The sequence below is a fragment of the Canis lupus genome, chromosome 4, assembly GCF_003254725.2.
Source record: "Canis lupus dingo isolate Sandy chromosome 4, ASM325472v2, whole genome shotgun sequence".
Classification (NCBI taxonomy): domain Eukaryota; kingdom Metazoa; phylum Chordata; class Mammalia; order Carnivora; family Canidae; genus Canis; species Canis lupus.
The window spans coordinates 35,265,257-35,290,957 of NC_064246.1; the positions used below are offsets into that span (position 1 = coordinate 35,265,257).

Below are 25,701 nucleotides of genomic sequence, written 5' to 3' on the forward strand. Positions count from 1 at the left end.
GTGCCTGCGCTGCGGTGAGCGTGTGTGTGTAGGGAGCAGGTCCTGGGGAGGAGCAGGCCCCGGGGAGAAGCAGGTCCCCAGGGAGAAGCAGGTCCCAGGAGGAGCAGGTCCTGGGAGGAGCAGGCACCCCAGGGGAGGACCGGCGTGCTCGGCCCGGAGAGGAGCCCGGAGAGCCAGGCCGGACGCGGGGACCAGGACTGGCCATAGGGATCGGTGCAGACCCACCTGGCCCTCCGAGGGCGACTGAGGGAGGGGTGCTCCGTGCACAGTGACCCAGGGGGCCCCCGACAGGACCAGGCCCCAACAGCGCTTGCACTGTCTTCCCGGCCATCCTGAGCTCCCGCAGCCAGGACCTCACCTTCTGTCCCAAGCCCACCTCTGGCTGCCTTTCTGGGACCCCCAGCACCCTTGCCATCCCTTCGAGTCTCGTTAGTGCCCCCAAGTGGCCCCCAGGACTCCTTCTTGGGCTCTCTGTGCCCCTCACTCCTCATCAGGGGCCCTGAACCATGGCTGCCCTCGGGAGTCACTTGGGCACCTCCCATCCCAGAGAGGACACCCTGGGGCCCCCACCTGCTCCTGCAGGGTCCCTGGGTCATCCATTGGGTCCCATGTACCCGGGGATCTGACATCCTGTGTCATCCCCAGGTCCACTCTGGAGCCTGTCACCTGCCTGCTTGTGCCCACTTGTGCCCGCTGTGCCCCTGTGACTACTTCCCCTTCCTGAGGGCCTTTCCTCAGCCCTGGGGACATGTGCCCCACCCCGTCCGAGCGCCCCCTACCCTGGGTCACTCGGCTAGCCATGGCCCTGGTGTCAGCAGGCGAGGCGGGAAGAGGCTGCCTGGAGCCACCCTGAGCCCAGCGGAGTGAGCCCCGGCCTGGGCGCGACAGGAGGGTCAGGGCCGCACGGGGGGTGGGGAGTGGTGGTGGTGGTGACTGCTCTGCTGCACCGGCCGCCCGACCCCCTGCACTCAGGCTGACAGTGTCCCATCCCCACCAGCCACAAGACTGCCAGAGGCGGGCCCGGTTCTGGGGGTGCCCGCGTCCAGCCCAGCTGAGCTGGATTTCTCGGGGGCTACGATCTTCCTGTGGGGCGCCAGGGGCCAGCCGCAGAGTGCGCTCCTGGCAGAGGGTGACGGGAGCTTCTGTGCCAACACTCAGCTGAGGGGGGTATGGGAGGGCGTGGGAGGGAGCCAGGTAGCGGGGGGCGCCCAGGGGCCAGGGCGTGGGTGTGAGGGCAACCGGAGCAGAGGGGGCCTCATCTGGAAGGTGGGGTGGGCCAAGGAGGGCAATTCTAGGGCAGGGGTGCTGAGCTGAGCGAGCTGAGTGCTCTGGGGAGTAGGAAGAGGAGGAGGAGGAGGAGGAGGAGGAGAGAAGAGGCAGGGGAGAAGGGAGGGGAGGCCAGCTTCTGGGAAAGCGGGTGGGGAGCGGGAGCTAGGGCACATGCGTGGGGCCAACGTTAGCTGGGGGGAACCCACACCCCGCCCACAGGGCTGTGATGGTTACTGCAAGGGTAGAGGACAGCAGGTGGAGGGGTTGCTGGCCTGTCAGCAGGAGGGCAGTGCGCCCCAGGAGCGAGGTCAGGGGAGGTCGCGGGGGCTGCCAGCAGCGCCGCAGCCACGCTCCCCCAGCCAGGCCTCGGGGCAGGCACCGGGCTGCTCTGGCCAGCTGAGCACAGACCCAGGGACTCGGCCTGTCCCATCCAGAAGGCTGGTTCTCCGTCCTTGATCAGCCCCCTCCGTCCTTCCAGAACCTTCTGGAGAGTCTGCTGACTCTCGCTCTTAGCAGACCACTGGGTGGGTTTCCCTCCAGGTGCCTGCTCCGCCCGCCCCCAGGCCTGGTGGGTCAGCAGACGCGGCTTTGTTCCCCTGTGGGTTGGCGTTCAGGGCCTTCGCTGCAGCCTTTGACCACTGGGGATGAAGGAACGAGCTGCGGTGGCTGCAGCTTCTCATTCTTTCCTTGTTTATTAATTTCCCGCTTCTGGTTTCCATCTCGGTCGGCAGGACCAGCATCTGCAGATCCGTCTCTCCAATTACTCCATTTTTTTTCCGCTTCAATTATGTCAAGTCACATTACATTTCTAATTTAATGCTGCTTTAAAACTTTGATCTTTAAACTCTGCCATTTTCATAATTAGTTGTTCTTGTCCTTGTAGTTTTTGTTTCTTTTTAAATTTTGCTTGAACATTTCACACACTCTGATTTTAATTTCCTTTTTAGGTTGCTTTATTATCTCTACTTTCTGGGCTCTGAGTCTCTGTTTCTCTCATCTGCGGGCTCTCTTTGGGTAGAAACCTAGGATTTTTTTTCCCCTTTGAGCTCATCTTCGCAGGAAATGTTTTCCACGAGGCCCCCAGGACCCTGGGCGGGGGGTAGGGGGGAGGTGTCCCCAGGGGGACAGGATTATGTTGGTTTTGCTGGAACCTGGTGGATTCTGTTTGTTAGAACCAGATGGACTTTAATAGCAGCGTCTCAGGTCAGATTTTCCCCGCCATGCCCACCACACTGCTGACCCGGGACCCTAACTTCCCACTGGAGCCTGGGCCACATGGCCTCTCTCCGTGTCCCGCTCGGGCCAGGGATGAAGATGGGGAGCATGGCCCCTGCCGCGGTGACACAGAAGGGAGTAGAGCCCGTCCTCTGCGCACCTGCACACAGAGGCCTTCAGCTCGTCGGGCCCTGACTCTTGACTCATAAATCTCGCGCTCGGCGTTCAAGCCGCTCGCTGTGGTGAGTTGACCTAACGTCAAGTTTCCTCTTCTTTCTCCTCCTCCTCTTCTTACATCTGGGGCAATTAGGAAACGCCTTTTCTTATTGTTTTGTCTGGAATTTGTGTTAAAAGTCATGCTTGGCACCGAGGCTTCAGCGGAGGCGGGTGGGTGTGAACTTGTGTGGGCGCCAGCCTGCAGGGCATGTGTGTCCCCCACCCCACCCCCACCCCGGGAGCCTCCAGAAGGCCAGGACAGGCACAGGAGAGGCAAACATCTGGCTCCATCCATTGGGGTCAGAAGGTTCCCTCAAGCGTGTGATGCAGAAACGGGGCCAGAGAAGTGCAGCCTATAGGAGTGAGATGACATGGGTGCTGGGCCCTGGGCCTGGGCTGGAAGGAATGACTGTGGGTGAGAGGCCCCCACGGGATTAAAACCAAGAGGCGGGAGTAATAAGTCAGTAAGCTGGGTGCTGGCGAGAGGGAGGGGACAGCCTGGGGCCGGGGAGGCAGCTGGCCTGGGCAGGAAGGCCACAGTGCTGGGCGGGCCGAGCCTGGGGCCGGGGTGCGCAGGGGCAGCAGCAGTCCTTGGCGCGAGGTCCTGGGGGGCACAGGGCAGACGGGTGCTGGGGCGGGGGCTGGGCTGGGGCAGCAGCAGCTCCCGACATGGGCGGGCCTGGCACTCGCGGGCCCCAGCCTGGTCCACTCCTCTAACGGGAGCCTTGTGGGGGTCACGCGTGTCTGCGCGAGGCCTGGGGCTTGGAGGTGCGCCGAGGGGTCAGGGCACTGCAGGCCCCTCCCCTCCAAGTACTCTGCTCTTTCTCCACGTTCCCAAGACATATCTGCAGAAAAGGGCGAAGTCGCGTCACCGTTGCCGGGTGACAGTGACACACGATGGGCATGCAGTCAACTGCGTGGTGACCCTGAGCTCTCTGTGGCTCTACTGAGACTGAGGTTTTAAACCGGGTTCTTAAATGGGGCTGGTGGCCGACTGTGAGCTGTGAGCGCCATCTCCTGGAACAGCCTCCTGCCACCCCGGCCGCTGACCTGTCCCCACCTTGTCAGTCGGCACCGGGCACCTGAGGCCCAGGCTACCAGGCGGCAGGAAGCCTGCAAGGACTGCCCATCCCCCGCCGGTGCCTGCTGTGCCCTGGGTGCCCAGGGGCCTCGCGCACTGAGCCCCTGCCCGCCCGGAGTGGGCGCCCGCCCGGCCCCTGCGACAATGGGCCTGCCCTGTACCTCCGCCCCTCACAGCCGCAGCCTCTGCTCGGGGGCCAGATCGCGTCCCGGGGATGCCCACCCAGCACCTGTGGCCGTGGGAAGGAAGGGTGAAGGTTCCGATTTCCAGTTCCAAGGAACTGCGTGTTTGCACAGAGAATCCAGGTCACCTTGGGGCTCACGGGCTGCGCGCGATACCGGGCACTGTGTCTGTCATGGGAGCCCCCAGATTCCCACAGGAGCTGAGGCCCCCATGGTCTTCAGCTCATTTGTCAAAGGGAAGGAGGAGTCCCTGAGGTCCCTTCCTGATCTGGCCATCGGACCTGAGCAGTCTGGTCCGCACCCGGCCCTGCCTTAAATTCCTAGAAAGCTGTCATGCCCAGCTGCCCCTTGGGAGCCCTCGGCATGCGTGTGCCTGTGCGTGTGCACGGGTGTGCATCGTGTGCGCGGGTCACTACACACATCACCACGTGCAGCCTCCACACAGCCTTGTCTCTGCAGAGGTGAGAGTGACCTGCCTGCGGTCACCGGGCTTGTCCCTGCCGTGGTGTCTTCACGGGGCCGTGTCCTCCAGAAGCCAGCCTTTGGAAAGGGACACCCGGGAGCGTCAGCTGGTAATGGCCCTTGCGGTCTGGGCTGTACCCCCATCAGGCACCCGCCTCAGCACGTGGCTCTAAGGGGATCACATAGTTAGGTGAGCTCCCTGGGGGGTCCCAACATGACTGGCGTCCTCCCACCGAAACGGGACTCACGACACGCAGGCGGGAGACCCGTGGTTGCGTTAGACGAGGTGGCCTGGGTGGAGGTGGTGGCAGGTGCGGCCCTGAGGGTCGGGCCCCTTCTTGGGGCATCAGGGAGCTGAGGACGGTGGGAGCAGCGGTAGGAGCGGAGGGTACCGGTCGCCCAGGCACAGCTGCAGGCGGCGGCCGGCCCGGCTCAGCTCCGCTCACTCCCGCGCCGCGCCGGCGGGGCTCGCGGGGATGGAGCCCGCACAGTGCCAGGCCGTCGGGCGGGCTGCCCCGGCCTCAAGTGCCAGAGGGCGGAGCTGGCTGGGGCACGTTCCCACAGGCCCGCGCCGCGGGGACCCCTGGCTGCAGAGGCACCTCCGTGGGCCCAGGCAGGCACGTCCACTCTGCGCCAACGGGGTCTGCGCCCGTGACCCCAAGTGTCATCCAGGGAACGTCTGAGCTTTGCATCCTTCGCTCGGAGACAAGAAGAATGTCACCCTTGCTTCTGCGGGCGGAGCCCCGGGAGCCATGGCAGGTGCCGCCCTAGGCGGGCCTCACACCGTTGGGGGGTGGGTTGAGACCCTCTGGGCGGGGCTCAGGGCGCGGGGTAGGGGCTCAGGGCCCGAGGGTCAGGGCTCAGGGCGCGGGCCGGGCGGCCCCGTCCGCTCAGGGACGACCGGGCACCGACGGGCTTTGTTCCCGCGGCCGCGAGGCCGAGGCTGGCGTCCTCCACCGTGAACGCGCGCCTGGCTTCCATGAGGTCCTGATCCCGGTCCCGGTCCGCGCGACCGCAGCTGCCCACCGGCAGCAGAACCGAGCGGCCGCCCTTGGCCCGGGCCCGCCGTGGCTCTAATTCCCTCTCCGTCCGCACACGCAGCGCCCCCCGCGTGTCCCGCACCGCGGCTGCGGCCGGCGTCCCCCCGGGCCTCCGAGGCCCCGCAGTCAGGCCGCCGTGGACGCCGCGACTGTGGGCTCAGGGGCGCGTGGCCTGCAGACCCCGCCCCCCCTTCCCACCCCGCCCCGGGTCCCCACCCCGCCCCTAGGATATCCCCACCCCTGGGTGCCCCCATCCCTGGGCGGCCCCACCCCGCCCCCAGGGGTCCTCGCCCCAGGAGGGCAGCCCGCTCCCAGGGGTTCCCCCCGTCGGGGTCCCCCCCCACCCCCCGCGGGCTGAAGCCTCCGCGTCCACATCCTGCATCTCGAGGTGCGGGAGCCCCCGGAGCCCGGCGTCAGTACCCAGGGCAGCCCAACACCAGCCTGCGGGGAACGGACGCGCTGCCAGAGCCCCCAAGTGGCGAGAGCTGCTCGGCTCCGTCCTGTCCTGCCGGGCAGCGGACACACACCAGGCGGGGCGGGGACCATGGTGGGGGGGCACCGCCGCGGCTGCAGGGTCTCGGGCTCCGCAGGGCCGCCCTGACGGCCACCCCCCACGCACACACCAGCCTTACCAGAAAACCTTTTATTTCTTAAAGAATGACCGTCAACCCCATACAGACTACAAACCCCAGCCTGACATAGTGACCTACACTCATCTCCAGGAATTCCACCCGGAACCGTAACTACGACCAGCCAGGATGGGAGGGTGAAGGCGGAGGGACTTTCATCTCCTGTCAACAGGGGGTAGGAGGACTGGTGGGACGGCAGGGGCAGCTCTACAGGCTCAGCGACACCTCAGGGTGTCTGCAAGGAGTTGCCGCCTGGCAGCCGCAGAGCTTTCCGTGCTGGTCTCCGTCTAGGGCACATTCAGGGCATGGGACACCCACCCCGGCTACCTGGGAACGTGCCGTGAAGGAGGTGAGACTAGTCAAACTCTGCATAACGTTAGAGAAGGAGACAGCATCATATTCATATTTCAGAGACGTTGGGGGCTTTTTTTTTTTTCGAAGAGCAGGATCTGGCCCCCACCCCCGGCGTCACAGGCCGTGGGGCGGGGGGAGCCGTGTCCCCGCAGCAGCACTACAGACAGCGGAGCGATGCTCTGCAGGCAACAGGCTTGTGCGGAACAGCAACTAATTCCAGCTCCGCTGACTGTAAACCAAGACTCAATACAGGTGTCTAATTTAGTGCACAAAGGGCTCTTAATAATCTTGGGGGTTTGGTGTGTCGGAGGCTGGGCTACGGGGGCGGGAGTGACAGAGCGGTTCCGCAGAGGGCGCGGGGCGGGGGCAGCATCCTGGAGGGCAGCCGGGAGCAGATGCGGGGGGTGGGCTGGTACCGAGAGCAGCAGCTGCTGAGGGGGAAGCACTCCTGGGGGGCCGGGAGGCAGATCCTGGGGCCACAGGGCAGGCGCCTGCAGGGCTGGAGGCTGAAGTTGAAGCACCGGCGCTGCAGGAAGAGGAGACACTGTCACTGAGCAGCCACTGTCAACGCACTTGCCTGCAGGCCGGGCCACGATGCTCCTGATACCATAGCCTGGACGGGTGTGGGCGGCCCTGCTGGTCCCCCCAGTCCCCGCATGGGGTGGGTGCACCGGGTGCATCTGTAAACCTGTCCTGTGCTCGCTCACCCGGAGTGTCGGCTGGGGGCCGGGTGAGTCACGAAGGGCACAGGCTGCTGTGACCCCAACTGATGCTTGGAAGAACCCCGACAAGCCCTTCAGAACAGCCAGGCTTTCCCTCCCAGGGAGCAACACAACCAGAGCATCGTACCTCAAAGCCCTGGGGCTCAGGTCGTAAGGAACCTGGGGCGCCTCCAGCCCAGCGGTGCACCCCCTAGGATGTGGAGCCAACGACAGGCCCAGAGGGGTCAGGACCCCTCGCGGGGACGCCCCCGGCAGGACAGCGAGGCCGAGGGCTTGGCCGCCTGTCACTCCCTGGGCAGCCTCTACAGAGCCTCAAGGACACACACTTGGTCTTTTCTAAGCAAGTGTTCCTGCTTTTCCTTGCCCATCGTAGAGCGCCCGGGCCACATGGCCCGCAGCACGGTGAGCACCCTGGGGAGTCCCCACTGTCTGCGTCCAGCAAGTCGCTGGATTGTTTATCCACAACTTCACCTCTACTCCGCCACCGGCCATCCGGGCCGCCCCGCCTCCTCCCCCCCAGGGCTCCTCAGCTTCAGGGCCTTGCCCTGCCCCCATCCCTCCTCCTGGGCCACCTGTGTCCCAGTGGCCTGTCCACGCTCCCCTCCCTGAGTACCCACAGGCTCTGCATGCCCCTAGGCCCGTCCACACACAATCACGGCCCCGGCAGGGGCCCCAGCTCCCACCTCAAGCTGTGCTCCCAGCCCCAGGCTCCCAGCTCGCACCCAAGCAGCCCTGAGCTGCGGACACCGGGGCCGCTGTCCCTGCTTCTCCGTCTCACACGCCCACGCCCACCCATTCCCAAATGGCGCCTGTTATACACCACATTCCGGAACCAAACGGGGGACACTCAGGTCCATGGCCCCTGAGCACTGCGGCTGCATCCCTTTGTGACGCTGTGGTCAGTCTGTCTCAGGCCCATGGGCAGGGCCTCAGTCATCTGGTGGGACGCTCATCACCCCGCCCCAGGGTCACATCAAAAATTCCTAAACTAAAAAAAAAAAAAAAAAAAAAAAAAAAAAAAGGAAATTCCTAAACTGGGGCACCTGGGGGCTCAGTGGTTGAGCATCTGCCTTCGACCCAGGGTGTGACCCCGGGGTCCTGATATAGAGCAGGGGGCCTGCTTCTCCCTCTGCATGTGTCTCTGCCTCTCTCATGAATAAATTTTTAAAAATCTTAAAAAGAAACTTTTTTTTTTTTTTTTAACGTGAACTTAAACTCAGTTTGAGCAAATTCCCTGAGCACGCTCATCACAATTCCACTAAAGCACAACTAAGCCTGTGAGGTCCTCTGGGTGGAGCTACAATGGAGTCTAGGCTGCCAAGTTCTCAGACCTCCTCCTCCAGCAGTGATAAAAGCTTGTGCTTTCATCACAGGTCAGGACACTTGTGTCACATGTGTGCCTCGTACACTGCTGTGAGGACAGATTGATATCTTTTGTGTTTCTAGCTCCTCTATTTCTGCTCATTTACTCCAGAACATGAACAGATTATTTTAGACCTAGGAACTGCTGTGGGACCTGACTTCATCAGAGGACTGGGGACCCTGTGCCGAGGGCCATCCTCTCCCCTACGCCAAGCCCATCCCTGGGTGGCTGGGAGGAGGAGGGGCCCGGGGGTCTGGGGCTCCCGGAAGGGCACAGGGACCTCGCATTGGTGGTGCAGGTGGCCTGGGGCTCAGTGAGGGGGGGTCTCTTTCCTCTCTGCCTCCCGACCACTTGCTGCTCTCGGCAATGACCAGCTACTTCCTACATTAGCTCAGTGCCATGGGACTCGCTGGGACCCCCAAAAGGCCACTCTTGCTAGTCCCCACGGCTGGTGCTCTGGAGCACCGGCTCCACACTGCGCTTGCTGCTGCTGCACGAGGAATGCACATCTCTCCCCGCACAGGCTCCGGCCTGTGTGCGTGCGACCTTGTGAGCTGTGGATGTGGTCGGGGGAGCCACTGGCATCACCATCCCAGTGATCGCTGGAGACCCTCGCACAGCCCCTGGCTGCACAGGGGTCAAGGTCAGCCTGCCTGCAGGGGTAGAGCCCTGCCCAGCGTCCTCACACGCCCCTCCCTGGGGAGCCCCCAAGGCACAGTGGCAGGAGGCTCCTCCCCGTGGATGCATCATAAGGCCCCTCTGTGTCCAGCCCTGTTTCATCCTGAGGTCTGTGATCAGCTTATTCTGAGAGTAAGATACTGATGCGGAGAACTGTTCGCACATCTAACACACTGCACAGTGGACACACATACGCTCCCCGAGCTTCTCTATTGTCTGGACGTTGTAACAGGAGTAGAAGCACCGACTGCTGTGAGCACCCAGGTCATTCAGGGCCCTGCCTCCCCCTCCACAGCCCAACACACCGAGTCCCTCACTCAAAGTCAGAAGCTCCCAGTGCGGAGCCCGGCACTGGCCTGGACAGCTCAAGGGCACCACCTCTCCTGTGTCGGCAGATGCCCAGACACGGGCCCCAAGCCACAGACCCAGCGTGCCGCTGTCATGGGCAAAGAGCAAACATGCCCCTGCCCGTGGGAGCACCCCTGGGCCCGCTCACCTTGCTCCTGGGCTGACACCACAGCAACGGCATCTGATTGCAGCACTGAACAAAGTCACACAAGGTGTCCAGTTTGCCCTGAAAAGCAGACGTGGCCGTGAGGGAGCTCCAAGGCATGGGGTGCCCTGCAGAGGCGTGGAGCCTCCCTGGCGTGACACCCTGGAGCGCCCTGGCCATGGGCACACGCTGAGGTCGCCTCGCAGCCCCCATGGGGGGCAGGGCCTGGGGCCCGTGTCGCTGCCTGTCACAGACGACCCTGGGACCTGGAGCACGTGCCCCTCATCCTGCGCACCCGGGCCTCCCCAGCCCTGTGCTCAGGGCCCCCTGCAGGGCCGGGAGCCCCTCAAGGATGGGGGGCCCTGGCAGGTCCCGGCGTAAGGACCTCTCCTTCAGGCCCCGACCTCCTGGAGGCCCTGGTCTCCCCACATCACTGAGCCCCGAGGACAATGTCGTCAGCTCTGTCCTCACCCTGCGCAGCAGACTCCCACTCACAGGTGCCGCTGGCATTTCTGGGTACTTTTAATAGGGGTGGGCTGCAGCCAGCCATCCGCATCTGCAAACCCAGGGCTGCCCAAAGGGGGACCCTGGGCCCCAGGATCGCGACGCCCTTTGCCCTCTGGTGCAAGGGATCAGGTCAGTGCCCAGAAAGTGCCCTTTCTGGTGCAAAGGATCAGGTCAGTGCCCAGAAAGTGACAAAGTGCGTCTCCCTCAAAACCACGGTTCATGGGATGCATGACCTGGCTGTGCCCCATCCCTCAGCGTAGCCTGGGGGTCACAGCACCCTCCCCAGAGCCCCTCTTACCTCTATCCGTCTCATCCCACCTCCTTGGCAAGCACAAGGGACAATAAATGTGGGGCAAGGTGGTTGTACACATCTGCCCATGGGCTCCTAGGAGAAGAACGCACATTTTACCCCTTGGTCAGCAGCTTTCTGGTGCAGACACAGGGCATCTGTTGCCCCAGCACCTGTCAAACACTCGTCACTCAAAACGGGGTGAGGGAGCCTGCAAGGACCAACGAGCAGCAGCCTGCAGATGACAGTGTTCTCAACGGGGCAACAAGCAAACTGCTTTGGTTTGCAGACACGGCTTCTGCTGCCCTTGGTGAAGCCTACTCGGGCCTGTGGGTGCGGAGGGCTGTTGGGGGCACGTGCAGGGCACCGGGCTGCACCCACCTGACCCAGGCAGCTCCATTCTCAGCAGGTGACACCACCCTGTCCTTGAACCACCCCGGGCAGGGAGGCCTGTGTCCTACCAGCTCAGAGGCTCAGGTGCCCTGCTCAGGACGCGGTGTCCCCACCCAACTACTTCTCCTGGGGCTGGCCTGGGCCCCTGCCTGGGGATCCGCCACCTGTTCCCCTGCCCCTGCTCTGTGCTCACCTGGGCGGGGCCTGCCTCACAGCTGGATGCCAGGTAACACACCCTCCAACCTCCCACCTGCGGTCCCTGACGTCCAACCCCAGCCAAGCCCCTCTCCTGCCAGGGGACAGGGATGGAGATCAAAGAAATGCAGCCAGACATATACCAGAGCCGAAGTGGGGATCTGGTCCTGAGGCCAGAGGCTCTTTTCCCAAAAACTCACATGAGACCTGGGGCAGCAGTGCCCCACGTTGTCTGTGGGGAAGTGACAAAGCCCCGTTTCTTTGGGTCACTGTGCCTGCTGCTGCAGACTACCTCCAGTGTGGGTTCGGGGCGCAGGCCCTGGAGCAGCCACGCCGCTGACTGGGGAAGGGCTAGGGTCCTCGAGTCCTCCCCAGGCCCCCTCTGCTGCCCTCTCTACAGGTAGCTGGGAGGTGGTGGGGCCGGGGCGCAGGGTCCCACAGGCAGCAGGAGCCCCTGGGCAGAGGTCGGCGTGGGTGCCGGGCACGCTGACCATCAGGCCCAACGGCAGACTTACCCTTTGTATTATCTGCACTGCTGGTAGCTCCTTGCAAGGCTGGAATGTCAAAGAGACAGGAGCGCGGGCTGGGGGCGTGCGGGGCCGGCTCCATGTCACACAGGAGCCCTGCTCAGCAGCCGGGGGGGGGGGGGGCACAGCAGGGGGCTCCGGGAAGCCCTCTGCCACCCCGTGCCTGCGGGTCTCGGCCCAGCCGCTGCACCGCCCTGAGCCTCAGGCTCCCCGGGCATCAGGGGGCGGGACATGCTGGAGGTTGGGCTGGGAGACACGCCCTTGGGCGCCTGGTCCTTCCCCGCAGAGGAAACCAGCCAGTGGTTAGGTCAGCAGCTTGTCCATAACGGGAGATGGGAGCTCTCACCTGCTCCCCCTCCTCCCACCCGCAGCCCTCCTCCTCTCCGGCCTCCCCTGTGGGATGGCAGCGCCCACGCCCTCTCCGTGCCCGCACACCCCTCGCAGCAGGGGAACGGACGCCTTGTCCTGCTGCTGTGCTCTGTCCTCGCCTCCCTCTGCTGCTTCTCCCCTTGCACCTGCTCAGGCCCCGGGCCTGGCAAGCAAACCCAGCAGCCAGGTGTCTGCCCCGCTCCCCCCTGGGGCCACTGCCTGTCCTCTGCTGGGGCTCTGCTTGCCACACCCCTGCAGGTGACCTTTTTGCCCTCCAGCCCCAGGTACCAATAGCAGGGCAGACACCAGGCGGTGAGCTCCTGGGGGCCCGGCCGGTAGCAGCTGCAGTCCTGTCTCGGGTGCCCAGCACGGGGCCCGCACCCTGGCCCTTAGTGATGGCTGAAGAAGACAGGCCGGACCCGGGGGACGCAGGCAGAGACGCCGTGGGTGTCCGGGGCTCAGTGCCTCAGAGGCCAGGGATCCTCTTGGCCAGCAAGACCCCCCTCGGGGCCCTCAGTGCCTCCCGTAGGACCCGGCCCTTTCCCTCAGCACCAGAGGCCTCCTCTGGAGCTTGGGGCCCGAGTCCTCCCGAAGCCGGGCTGCTGGGAGGCCTCCCTGGGGCCCGGGCCCTGCAGTGGCCAGCAGCCAGGGCAGCTCACAGGCACTTGCAGAGACACGCAGGAGGCAGGTGGAGCCTTAGATGGGGGCGGAGTCTCTGCTTTGGCATAGAAGCGAGTCTGTGCCTCCGTATGCTCATGTGATGACCTGGGAGCTGATGGGAACCTGCCCATGGGCGGATCTCGGGGTGGGGGTAGGGGTGAGGGGCTGAGTCCTCGAGCTGTTGGCATTGTCCCAGGAGATGGCCTTGTGTCCCAGATGACACTCACCTTTTTGCAGCAATGTCGCCAGCAGCACCAGATAAGGAATGGCAGTAAAAGCAGGGCCAGCAGGAGCAGAGCCAGGCACAGAGGATTGACATTTGGCATATTTGAGGTGGCAGGCGTAGTGGGAAGATCGATGTGCGGAGTTGGTATTGGAGGAATACCAGTTGGCACTTCCACCGGCACATCCTACAGACAGCACAGGTGTCAGAGGCCCGGGGTGGGTGTGATTGGCTTGGGGGCGCAAGCCCTGTACCCTGCAGTCACCTCCCGCCTGCCTGCCCCACTGGCCTCAAGTTTCCCCACCTGCAGAGAGCACAGAGCACCAGGAGGCTGGGCTGGACCCTGAGGCACCCTGGCAGCCCTGAGCCACAGATGGCCCCGCTGGCCCCGCTCAGAGGCTGGGCCCCGCAGCCTGACAGGGGATCCAGGGCCTCTGTGCTGTGACAAGGACAGTACTCCCTGCGTGCCTCGGCTGACGGCGGCGTGGCCCTGCCCGGAGCCAAGTGGTCTGCTTTCCCAGGGCCAGGGAGCGAGTGGGGAGTGCGTCTGAGCCCCAGGGATGGGGCGGCTGAGGGGAGGCAGGGTCGGGCCTGTGGGGCTGCGGGGAACTGTGGCTCCTCCTGAGTCCCCGGGGCATGTGCCTGCCGAGGGCGGGCTCTGGGGGCGGGTTGCTCTGAGGGGCAGGTGCGGGCACTGTGCAGACTCAGTCAGGGGCCTGTTGGCACTGCCGGGACCCTCCCGGACCAGCACTGGATGCTTTGTGGTGGCAATAGGGCACGGCCGCCCTCCTCCCAGGGACGGTCTTCCCCACTGACACTGTCGACCACGTCCCACTGCCCTGCCCCTGTGCCCACATGACCTGCCGCTCTGAGGAGCGGGCACCTGGAGCGGCACCTTCCTTTCCATGGGCCTGTCCCTGAGCAGAGCCCCCGGCCCTCCACGCAGCCCTGGGGCTTCCCCCCGTGGCAGGACAGCAGGGGTCTTCAGAGGTCAGGACAGGTGGCGCAGAGGAACATGAGAAAGCCGCAGAGGCGGGGGACGCTGAGGCCCTCTGCCAAACGACCAGGGGTGCCCCACGCGGGCCTGGGCTTGGGGCTGTCAGCAGCTGCCCACACGCCCTGGAAACACACCCGGGCTGCACAGGCCCGCGGCTGGCCCCCCCGCAGACCTCTGCCTGGGGCCTGGGCCTGCAGTGCCCCAGTGTCCCCCAGGTCCTGGACTCGGCCCCTCACACACAGCGCCCAGCCAGGATGCAGGGTGGGGCCCCGAGCTCCCTGGCACTAGCCTGGGCCGGGGCAGGTGACCGGGGGGGGGGGGGGGGGCGGCAAGCATGTGTCACAGCCTCAGCACCACCTCTAGAGTCTGCTCGGAGCTCTGACCGTCCCCTTCCTGTGCCCCCAGGACCCTTGGCTCACAGAATGTCTGCAGGGCCTGCAGAGGGGGTGCGCGTGGGGAGCTCTCGTGGGGCGCTCTAGGGCAGCTCCAGCCTGAGTGTGGAGACAGCTTGCTGACCAAGCGCTGGGGGCCCCAGGGGGCCTGCACCAGCCACTCCCCCAGGTCCTCGGTCATGAGCCCTGCTGACTCCCCGGGTGTGTGCTCCTGCAGCGCGGCCCTCTGAACAGCCCAGGAGAGAGGCTGCAGCCTTACTTACCCTGGCAGTCACACAGTTCTTGCTGGTGATGTTAGCATTGCTCTTGATGAAGTTGATGCCGTTATTCAGGCTAACTTCAACGAAGACCACCCTAAAGAACAGAAATTTCGGAAAGTGACGAGCAACCCAGAGAGACAGTTCTTGCACTTGGGCCCAAACCACGGCCCACAGCTCCTCTCAGTGTAGTGACTTTGGTCGTTAGGCATTGGGGTCCCCGGGGAGCACCTGGCAGGGGAAGTGGGGGTCAACCCATACAGTGAACCCTGACCAGGCATGAGGAGCCCTGTGTGGGGTCTGATGCCCTCGAGGCCATGCACTAAGTCTCCAGAGGTAGTGGCCTGGTGTCACCTGATTCCTCTCCGTTTACACAATTGTTGGCTTAGCTGCAAACAGCTGTGTGGAGCAGGGGTATGGTCCCTGGGCGCATCAGTCTTGTATCTGCGCTCCTCAGGGGAGGCCGGGGCACAGCAGATCCCTGAGCAGGTCATGTGACCAACAAGACAGTGTGGGGGAGGCCCTGAGCCTCAGGACAGGGACACGTGCTGCCTCCAGAGGGGCCTCCACCCTCCACCTACTTCAGGGCAACGATGGTGAGGCCCACTTGAGTACTTACTCATCTGGATTGTCTATTGTTACTCCTGGGCACATCACGGTGGTGTCATCCATAGTGGTCGCTTTTTTATCTACGAGAGAATCAGGAAGGAACACTCAGTGGTTGCGGCTGTCCCCCTCCTCCCAGAGCTCACTCTCTGGCGCACACACCGGCTCTCTTCCTGCCCTTCCCCCCCCTCCCCCTGGTGCACCAGGCCCCAGGCAGTGCTCCGGTTGGAAGGGAAAGGGCTCGCTCCCAAGGACCTCGCCTGGGAGGGCCTGGAGAGAGAGGGACTGTGAGATAAGCAAGAACAAAAGAGTGACAAGTGCAGAATGACAAGTTCTGCCACAGCAAGAAGCCCTGGGAGGCCCCAAGAGGGGAAGGGGAGGCTGACCCCATGGAGACGCCGACCTGCAATGACGTGCCAGCCGGAGGCAGCTCTGGCTTGACTAGAGGGCCCTGAATACCATATACTGGGGTCCAATGGCCACGGGGGGGGGGGGCTAACTGGGGGAGCTGGGCAGCACACACGGGGGCCCCAGCCCCACCTCTGGGGAGGGCCACTCGCCCTCCACGCTGAGGGCACATCTGCCTACCGCTCGTGGCTTCCTCAGGCCACCCAGCCAGCACCAGGATCCCGGGGCCAGGGCCTGGCAGCTGGCGCCCTCTCTCAACCCCGGGACCCTGCAGACCCTCCTGGGAAGCCCCGTGCACCTGGCCCCGAGGGAGCCCTGGGCCTGGGGTCCTTGCCGCTCCGGGCAGGAGGGGCGCGCAGCTCTGGGCATGGGTGGCAGCCAGAGCCCCCTGGCAGGGGTGAAGCCCTGCTCCAGGAGGCTGTGGTGCTGCTGGGGGCTGACCGCCCAGCTTCGGGTCCAGGTGGCCAGGTTCCCAGCAGGGGACCCTGGCACTACACACACAGCCCTATGCTCACCATGTCCACAGTGAGAGGGCAGTAGGGCTCCGGAGGCCTGGCGGCTGGGGGAGGGCAGCCCGGGGGGAGGCAGCCCCCAGGGGGGGGGTGGGCATGTGTCACGTGCAGGCACCAAGGGGGCTGCTTACCATAGAATTTCTTATCCGTGAAAATGAATCTACAAATAACTTCCTCCGGGTTCCTTGCATTATTAAAGCCTCTTCCAGAAACCATCAGTTCATAGTTTTCTGTAAAGTCAACGATCAAACCTCTGGGCGAGGTGGGACTGAAGGTCCTCGGCTCACATAACACACGACCCCCAGGTGGAACTGAGGGGTGTCTGTGAATAAGCACAGAAGCCCAAACAAGATGTGTTTTCTCCCCGGGGCCGGATTCTCACCTGGTGCCACCAAGGTCCACTCTGAGCACCGAGGGAGCCCCAGGTTCCTGGGGGACTCACACTCACCCTTGACCCTTGGAGCCCATTAAAGGCTCCCAGCCTCCTCTGCTTATGCTATGATCTGGGACCCCACAGAGGAATCCACTGGGGACAGAGAAGTCCTGTCTCAGCCGCAGTTCTGGAAGTCTGTTGAGGATTACACTTCCCCTGCGCCCCCGCCCCCCAGGCCACAAGGACCCTCACCCCCCCACCTGGGGTTAGGGAAGTGCTTCCCCTCCATGTGGACGCACGACATACTGGGGTCGCCAGCAGCCCCCAGGGCTGAAGCCAAAAGCAGGGAGGCCAGAAAGGGCCGCTTAGGGCCTGGTCCGGAACCAGCAGGTGACGGAGGGGTTTCTGGGGAGCCCCGGGCGGTCAGCCCCCACCTTGGCCACAGCTCCCAGCAGGCCCAGTACGTCCCCGCGATTCACTCTGCCCTCGCTCGGTGACTCCCCAGGCTGCACACCAGCAGGGCCTTGCAGGGCCGCTGGCCTCTGGGCTTTGTGCCGCCCGAGGACCAGGGCGGGGTTCCGAGTCGTCTGCCTGCTGCCCGGACTTCAGGCCTCCCCCCACCTCCCCGCCCTGCTTCCAAGTTCAGGGGTGAACGTCCCAGAGGAGCTGCTTCTGGGACCACGGGAACACTTGCCATCCCAGGGTCTGCCTTGCTCCGCTTCAGCCTGGGGGCTCCCCGGGGGCCAGCGCCCCCCTTAGGCAGAACCCTGCCCGCGGCCCATCACGTGGGGTTTACTGTGACACAGCCGTCCTGCGGTCTGCTCATGGCGCCAGCTGGCCCCCAAGGACCGCTGAGGGAACCGGCCGTGCGGGCCGGGCTGGATGTCCCTCAGGGATACGTCCTGTCCCCCACTCGGAGCCCACACTGCGCCGCTGCTGAGCCCGACGGCGCCAGGCTGTGTGCTCACTGTTCACCTGTCAGGCCCCTTCCTCGCGACACAGGCCCTGTGGGGCCACGGAAGCGCTTGGGCTTGTCCCCTGTGAACCCTCTGGCCCGCCCAGCTAGGCCACCTGGGCACGGCTGCCGCCCTCAGCCCACAGAAGCCTCATTTACAAGCTGCATTCTGGCACGTTCTCTCCCTGCAAGGCCAACAGGCACGCTCACACCCCCATGTGCTTAGACGTGGGCAGAGAGGGGAAATCGGGCGGCAGCGTGTGGGGACGCTGAGCTCCAGAGGAAGAAACAGAGAGCAGAGGTTTCCTGCCCAGTGAGCGAGCACAAGGAAGCAGACGTGGGCAGCTCCGTGCCAGCCTGAGGCGTGGACCACGGCGTGCAGCCCAAACCGCACCACACACTAGCTGAGCATCTCCTGTGGGCCCACATCCACTTCCCTTCGTCTTCCAGGTCCCACGAGCTCGGCGTCACTCGCCAAGTTACGGGGACGAGCCGAGGCCAACAAAGGGCAGGTGGCTTCCCCTGCGCTCCGGGGAGGATCTCGGGGGCCCAGTGCAGCTCCCACCTGCGCCCCCTGTGCCCCTGTTCCAGGTCTGAGCTGCTCCCCCGCAGCCTCTGCAGGGAGGAGCTCCCTCTGATCCCCGACAGGGTCCTCAGCTCCACAGCTGGGAGTCCTGAGCCTCAGGGCCCTGAGGGGACCTGGCTACTGGCAGCCTCCTGGGGAAGGTGGGCCAGTGTGCTTGTGGCACCATGTGATGGAGGAGGTGGGGGTGGCTGCTGAGGGTAGGGCTGCCGACGGCCCGGGACCCCCAGGGCCTGCGCCCCTCGGGGAGCTTGCACGCTGCCCACCGTCTGCCCGGGTGCCCCCTTCCTACGGTGTGTGCCCTGCAGCCCTGGGAGCCCTGCACAGTCGTCACCCCAGCTCTGCAGCCGCGCCACCTATGCCCAGGCGGTGGCGCTCTCACGGGGTCCTGTCACTCTAGGAAGACTCGGTGCATGGAACGGAGGGAGGGTGAGGTTCCAGATTTTGAGCAGAAAAGACGCGACAGTCAAGGGATTCCCTCTGTGTGGGGGCTGCTCCTGCCCCCGCAGCCTCCCCAGTCCTCCACCAGGAACGGGACCGCGAAGACAGAAGAGCCCAGTTGGGACCCTCGCGGCCTGTGGGAGCCGGATCCCCCTGGGGCTGCTGCACTGCTCGGTGGCTCGAGGCCCCGTGGCCCTGGCAGGGAGGCTGACCCCCCAGGATGAGCGCTTTCTCTTGGGGCAGGAGGCGCCCGAGGAGAGGAGCTGCAGAGGCGCGCAGCTCCCCGAGGAGGCCGCAGGCAGCCGAGCAGTTGGGACAGCAACCCGCCCACCAGGCCCTGACGAGAGCCCTAAGGGGAGTGACCGCCTTGGGTGGACCTGGGGGCTGCTCGGCCCTATCCTCAGAGCTTGAGCCGCAAGGTGTTCGCCGCCTGCCGTAACCACAGGTGGGAGACAGTCGGGACACCGAGCAGGGACGCGGATGAATGACGTGAGCTCCATCTGCATGACGGAATGTGTGCGACAGCCACAGGAGGTTGCGTCCCGCAGGATCCCGTTCATGGACGGACAGCCCTGAGAAGCAGGCTGGGACAGCTGCGTGCATGTCTGTCATCACTGCCTCTGGGAGGATCTGTGGGCCGCAGCAGGGCTGCGCCTTGGGGAGCCTCCTCACAGGGCAGTGGGGAGACAGCAGCTGAGCACACTGGCTGCAGGGGTGTCCCTGACCCCACAGCGGGGCCTGCGTCCTCCCTCCAGGTTCCTCCTGCCCTCACAGCCTGCACCCGCTCCACCCCGAGGGTCCCCCGCTGCCCTCGGGACCTGCCCACTGGATCTCAGAGGAGAGCCTCCTCTGCCCCGTGTCCTCCTAGGTGCTGCCCTGGATGGGCCCTGCTGCTGGGCTGCTTGACACCCTCGCTCGGGGCCAGTCCCCTGCAGGACAAGGAGGGACTGGGTGCCAGCGACTTCGGCCTCAGGGAGGGAGAAAGCCCAAGCGCACCCCGCACACGCCCAGGGGGAGGACTCTCCCAGCCACTGTGCCGAGGATCCCAAAGCCAACAGGACGTCCCAACACCGTGTTGGCACCACAGGCATCCACGGGACCACTCCGTGCGGGAGCCAGGGCTGCCCCGCAAGGGGTCTGAGGGGCGCTCCGAGGCCTCGGAGGCGGGGGCTGCGCTCCGGAGGGCGGCCTGGTGCCACCGCGCGGGCCCTGCGGGGTCGGGCCGCAGACTCGCGGGCGGGGCGGGGCGGACGGCGGGCTGGATCCGGCCTGGAGGCCTCGGCGCCCGCCCGGGCTCCCGCGGGGCTACGACGGCCGGGCCCGGGCTCCGTGGCGCGCTGACGGACTCCGAGGCCGCGGGTCGGAGGGCGTCCTTCCGTGGGTCGGGGTCCGGGGTCCTGCCGGGCTCGGCCTCCGGGGCGTCAGGCCGGGCGGCAGCGGCCTCAGGGCGGCCACAGCCTCGAGGTCGGAGCGGGAAACGCGGAGCTGCGCTGTGAGGGCGCGGGGACGCGGCGGGGTCGCGACGACTGACGGGGCGGCCCAGGTGGGGGCGGGGCGTCCGGGAGCGGCCGCCGGGCAGTGAGGCGCTGGGACGGCCGCGTGCTGTCGCCGGCGGCAGGACGCCCCCCCTCAGGATCGCCCGGAGGCCGGCGCGGCGCGCAGGAGCGGGGGGGGGGGGGTGGGGGGGGCGCCGTCGGGCCCCGTCAGCGCTCGGGTCGCTCTGGTCGCTCCGCTCGCCGCGCGGCCGTCACCACAAGGCTGGCACCGGGGCTGCTCGGCCCCCCTCCTCCCTCGGGGCGGCCCGCCAGGGGGCCCGATGCGCCCGCGGCCGACCCGGGGTGACGCACGGGGCCCGAGCGCGGGCGCCGCGGGGGGAGGGGCGGAGCCGGCGCCGCAGTCCCCACAGCCCGCCGGAGGTCGGCCCGGAGCGCCGCGAAGCCCGGGCGGGGGCGGGGCCGAGGCGGGAGCGCGGGCGCGGGCACGCGGCCCCTCAGCGGCGCTCGGAGGGTGCGGGTGCGGGGTCGCGGGTGCCCGGGCCCCACCCGCGGGCCGTCGTGCGCGCGACTCTTCCACGCCTGCTCCCTCCCCGCCGCTCGCCCGAGATCTCAGCGCCTCGCCAGGGCAACTCCCCGAGGCGGCCGCGTCAGGACGCGCGTGGGGGCCCCGCAGGGCCTAAGCTCACGCGGCCGCGCGCGCATCGCGTCACACACCAAACACACACTTAAACACGTACCTGCGTGACAGTCCTCGGTGCGCACGCCGCGCGGACACGCCTCCTCACGCCCGGCGCTCAGCCACCGTCCCGCGCGCCCTGCACGCACACGACGGACAGCACGCCCCGCACGCACAGCACACCCTGCACGCCCCGCGCGCCCCGCACGCGCAGCACGCCCCGCACGCCCCGCACACCCTGCACGCCCCGCACACCACGCACGCCCCGCACGCGCAGCACGCCCCGCACGCACCGCACACCCTGCACGCCCTGCACACGCAGCACGCCCCACACGCGCAGCACGCACATCACCCTCCACATGTGCAGCACGCGCCACACGGCCTGCGCACACCACACGCCCTGCACGCACGGCACGCACCGCACACACGCGTCCTGCAGGCACGGCACGCCCCGCACGCACACGTCCTACACGCACAGCACGCACCGCACGCACACGTCCTACGCGCACAGCACGCACAGCACGCCGCCACGCACAGCACGTCCCCACGCACAGCACGCCTTGCAAGCACAGCATGCCTTGCACGCTCCGCACGCACACGTCCTACACGCCTCGCACGCCCCGCGTGCACCGCACCCCCCGGGCTTGTGGCTGCAGCTCTTACGTCCGGCACAGAAAGTGGAAGGCTCCAAATTTGTGATTTCAATACAAGACTTAGCTGTGAGCTGCAAGAGAGAGAGGGGGCGGCTGGTGAGGGGCCGCGGGCCGCGCCCCGGGCCCCCCTCCCCTCCCCTCGCTCGTCCCGCACTCACGGGCTCCACGATGTCTTGTAGCCCCTTGAAGCCGTTGTCCACCCCGAACACGTGATCCGGGCTGTCCGCGATGCTCAGCAGCTGCGACACAGCGGCCGGGGCTGCAGGGCGCAGGGGTCCCCGCCCCGGGGGCGCCCCCCCACGCCGGCCTCTGCCCCCCATCCGCCCTGCCCGGTCACGGGCGCCGCGGCCCCGCGCGGTTACCTGGTCCCTGCGATAGTCCATTACACCGATGGAGTAAATCGTTGCCCCGAGTTGCCGGGAATTCTCGGCCTGATGGGAAGGAAGCGCTGAGCACAGGTCTCGGCGGGGCGCGAGCGGGGCGGGGCGCGGGGGCGCGGGGCGGGCCGGGCGGGCTCACCTCTATCTTGGTCTCCTCGTAGGGCTCCGGCATCAGGGTCCCGTCCGTCAGGGCGATGATCATGCTCGGAAACTTCTTGCCTGCGGAGGCGGCAGGGGGCATCCTGGTCAGCGAGGCCCCCGGGGCGACCCCACAGGCTGCCCCGCCCCCCCAGTCCTGCAGCCCAGAGGCCGCCCCAGGGGCCCGCCAGCAGGACGCCCGGAGGGACAGGAGGCTGCAGCCAGGACCTGTGTGACCCGGGGCAACACTCAGCCCTTCCCTGGCCCTGCCTCCTGAACCGGCGCCGTGACCAGACGTGCAACCGTGGCCTGCACGGTGACCCCAGCCACGTCCCTGGACAGGCGTCAGCCTCTCAGGTGAGCAAAGGGACGGACAACCAGACTCGACTGTACCAGATGCCCGCAGCGCAGTGGGAAGCCTGGCCCTGGCTCCGGCTCCAGCTTGGGGCAGCACCTGAGGGAAGTCTTGCCGGGTCTGCAGGCCCAGGGGTCCACTCCTGGGCTGCGGGATCCCCACCAGCTCAGCGCCTTTCCCCACCAGGCCCTCCTTTCCTGGCAAGGGCTGCCACCCCACAGTCCAGATGAACACAGTTCTGGGCGGAGCGCGGCCTCGTCCAGTGTTGGAGACACAGTCACGGGACAACGTGTGTCAAGGGGAAGGAACTGAAGGGAAAAGGGACTAGGGCCAGAGATGTGATCACATAGTGTGGGCAGCAAGAGGGAAACCCAGCACTTTTTTTTCAAAAACTGGAATTTTGTCTGCTCCAGGTCCCCCGGTTCCTCCTTTCTTGGCGAGGAAGCCAAGGGTAGGTCACGCACCTCACGGTTACCAAGAACTGAGGAGGTATGTGCCCGGTCCCAGGGCGTTCTGGGGTGGGGGTTTCCATCCTTGCTGCACAGGGGAGAAAGCCGGGGCCCAGAGAGGACAGCACCCTGCTCCGTGGCTCAGTGCTGGGAAGGGGCCCATGAGGGCCGCCTCAGACCTCGCTGGCCCGGGCCTGGCTCTGTCCCCACACCTGCCCACAGTGAAGTCACCGGGCAGCTCACCTCCAGAGTTTGCCTCTTCGATCTGCTCGTTTACCTGCAAGGAAACAAAGCGGCGTTGGGGGAGGCCAGTGAGAGGATCCAGGAATGCTGTAAGGACGCCACGAAGCACAGGCCCTCAGACCCCAGGATCTGGTACCTTTATGAATCCTTCCTGCATGTGTGTGGCTCCCGTAGGCACTACGTTCTGGAGCTCAGCAAGACCATCGCGGATTTTATTTCTGAAAGATCAGAAAAGGGCTTGAGGTATGATTTCAGGTGGCCTCAAGCCATCCCGGAGCCGTTGGCCCTGTGTAGACCTGTCTGGCTGAAAAAGGACACAGGCCTAGTAGTCTGGTCGTGATCTTCTGCTCTTGACACTGACAGGCCCTGCTCAGGCCTCTTCTCTTCTCCATCTGGTGAACAGCTGGAGGGATGCTACTCTGCTGGTTCATGGCCATGACCTGGCTTTCCCTGCACTCCTTACTCTCTCAGGCACCCCCCGGACTGGCCCTGCCTGCCCGTGGTGAATGTGGGGCACACTCACAGGCCTGCCACTGGGAATCTGCACTCACGGGATGACTGGCTGGGCTGCTAGAACCCACCAGGTGCCCGAGAAGGCACACTATCCTCTAACAGGTGAGGCTGAGTTTGGGGACAGTCATCCTGCTGACTGTTACTCGTGCCCTGCCCTGTCTTCCCCTGCCACGGACCCGTGACGTGGACTCGGTCCCTTCCCTTTCTGGATTGCAAGCTGCTTAGTGAGAGCACTAGGGCTCCTGAGTTCATGTGCTTTTGAAGAAAAGGCCTAGTGCTGGGGAAGTGGCCCTGAGGGCTGTCCCTGCAGGTGGAAGAGCAGTGACTCCAGGCTGTGGCTGGCCTCTGGTCAGGCAGCTGCTGCTAAGGCAGGTTTCAGAGGTGGGACTGGGCACAGGATGGGCTGGAGGCTTAGGTTCCAGCCAATCCCCGGTGACCAGCTGAACTGGCCCAGTAAGGCGAGGACTGTGTGCGCCCCAAGAAGGCTTCTCACTGTGGGGACTGGAGATGTGCTGAGAGCCCCAGCCCCGCCCGGGTTGTGAGGCCTGGGAGCCATGGCCAGTGGGGGCCGATTCAGGTGCTGGCTGCCCAGCAGAGCCCTCTCCCCGCTCCTTGCTCACCCCGTGCTCGAAGGTTATGCCCCCAAGGACGGGGAACTCTCCGCTCTTCCCAGTGTCTGGCCCATGAGCCCCAGGCCAGGTGTTGTTCTTGCCCAATAGGCTCCCTCCAGGGAGCACTGTCTCTCCAGCCCTGCTCCCAGCACTGCGCATGGAAGGGGCCCCAGGTTCTGTGTCCTTGGGGTCCCTCTTCCTCTTTAATACCCATCTCAGCCCTGGGGCCACTCCATCTCTGCCCTATGGTCACCCTCCTGCCAGCAACCCTGAGGCTTCCTAGCCCCTTTGCTGTTTGGCTTTTCTCCATGGTGCTGACAGGGCTGCTGGGCCCCCAGGACCGCCACATCCAGCCCTAAGGGTGCTTGTTTACTAAACCTTGTATAGTACTTCAGCCTCTGAATTGGGTTCTAGTAATTTGTGTGCCTCGAGAATTTCCGCTCCCTTCACCAGCTACTCAAAAGCTTTATATCTTTCCCACTTTCAGGCTTTTGGGCAAACTGCTGGGCCCATCGTGGCCCATCTAGGATGTGGGCAGGTCATGCCTTCCTCAGGCCTGGTGTTCAGGACCCACTCATGGGCTTCCTTGTCTCAGACCCACTGAGGAACCAAGATCCCCTTCACTGAGACCATCAGTACCTTGATGCTGCTCATTTTTTCCTCCCTGGTTATGACTTCGTCTCACTGGTGACCCCACTGGCTCAGGGCAGAGAGTGACACGTAATAGCAGGTACTAAATGCAGGTGACTGTTAGTAAAGGAACCCCACACCTGCTCCATACATTTTGGGGAGTCCTCACAGCTAGCCTGTTCCGAGAACAGGTAAGAATGCAGAGAGAAGGACTCAGGACAGGTGAAAGGCAGAGCTTAGGGAGTAGAAATGACCTAGTGGCCCAGGTTGGCCAATGTGAGAACAGCCAGGGGTCAGAGAGGGCTGGCGAGCCAGAGCTGGGGGTCGGGGTGCACAGTTAGGGGAGCCCAGGCCAGCCCAGCCTGCACTCCAGTGGGCTCCCCACTGCGGTTTCAGGGATCCCACTAGTTCCCTGGCGTTTTCTTGTAGTCTCACCCACTGGCCTGCCTTGGGGGTCAGAGTATCACTTACTTATCTGACGTAAGTTTCAGGAGCGTGTGGCCATCTGTGGAGTAAGTGACGAAGGAAATCCGCACATTTGGGCTGGGGAGAAAGCACGTGCTTTTGAGAAGTCGTAGTAACAAGCTCAGCATGATGTCAGTGAGTAATCAGGGAGGGGGCACATAACAGTTCCCCTGTCCCCACCCTAACTCTACTCCTTTGGAGCCGATTTCCCAAACACCAGACCTTCCTATAACTTTAGTGAGGAATTCAGAGGCCTGTAAGACATCTAGCTTTTCTGGAAGAGTGTGCCGGAGGAGCATCTGGATCCACCCTTACACTCGCAACACCCCAGTGATGACTGTCTGTCTGTCTGCCTGTCTCTCTGTGTGCATGTGTGTGCACACACATGCCCACATGGGTGCTCACACAGATAGCTGCATGCACAAGGAGACAGACCAACATCTACACACGCCCACAGGAGGAGCTCCCACCTGGCCTTTTTTCTGTAACATTCTTTGGAACTTCACTGTCCTTCCTTCCTTGCCTGCCTTCCTCACCCCAACTCTTCTTTCAAAGAAATGATTTTCCCTCTTGGCAGCCATTCATCTATATTCCCTTCCTTTCCTGCTCCTGGCTATTGTCTTCTGGTCTGCTGACCCTCATTATCCTGGGCTAAATTGGTACCATAGGTCCCTAGCTGAGCTCCCTACTGCTCTGGCTCT

At 64.8% G+C, this 25,701-nt stretch overlaps 1 protein-coding gene across 3 annotated transcripts in view; it reads right to left on the reverse strand.

Moving 5' to 3' along the window:
* Positions 1–6,506: 6,506 nt before the first annotated feature.
* The window catches only part of ANTXRL (ANTXR like), a 31,136-nt gene continuing 11,941 nt past the window's right edge, over positions 6,507–25,701 (reverse strand). The window contains exons 3-17 of one of the 3 annotated variants that reach the window (XM_025434432.3): positions 25,007–25,078; positions 22,918–22,999; positions 22,782–22,815; positions 21,736–21,815; positions 21,579–21,647; positions 21,375–21,455; positions 21,227–21,287; positions 16,171–16,269; positions 15,133–15,202; positions 14,520–14,610; positions 12,872–13,054; positions 11,604–11,642; positions 10,510–10,596; positions 9,708–9,785; positions 6,507–6,974 (exon numbers count right to left, since the gene is read on the reverse strand). In XM_025434432.3, the coding sequence (XP_025290217.1) occupies positions 6,765–6,974; positions 9,708–9,785; positions 10,510–10,596; positions 11,604–11,642; positions 12,872–13,054; positions 14,520–14,610; positions 15,133–15,202; positions 16,171–16,269; positions 21,227–21,287; positions 21,375–21,455; positions 21,579–21,647; positions 21,736–21,815; positions 22,782–22,815; positions 22,918–22,999; positions 25,007–25,078 (1,336 nt within the window). In that variant the 3' untranslated portion in view covers positions 6,507–6,764. The remainder of the gene's footprint in view (positions 6,975–9,707; positions 9,786–10,509; positions 10,597–11,603; positions 11,643–12,871; positions 13,055–14,519; positions 14,611–15,132; positions 15,203–16,170; positions 16,270–21,226; positions 21,288–21,374; positions 21,456–21,578; positions 21,648–21,735; positions 21,816–22,781; positions 22,816–22,917; positions 23,000–25,006; positions 25,079–25,701) is intronic. The other 2 variants (XM_049109108.1, XM_049109107.1) reach the window with 2 other exon arrangements.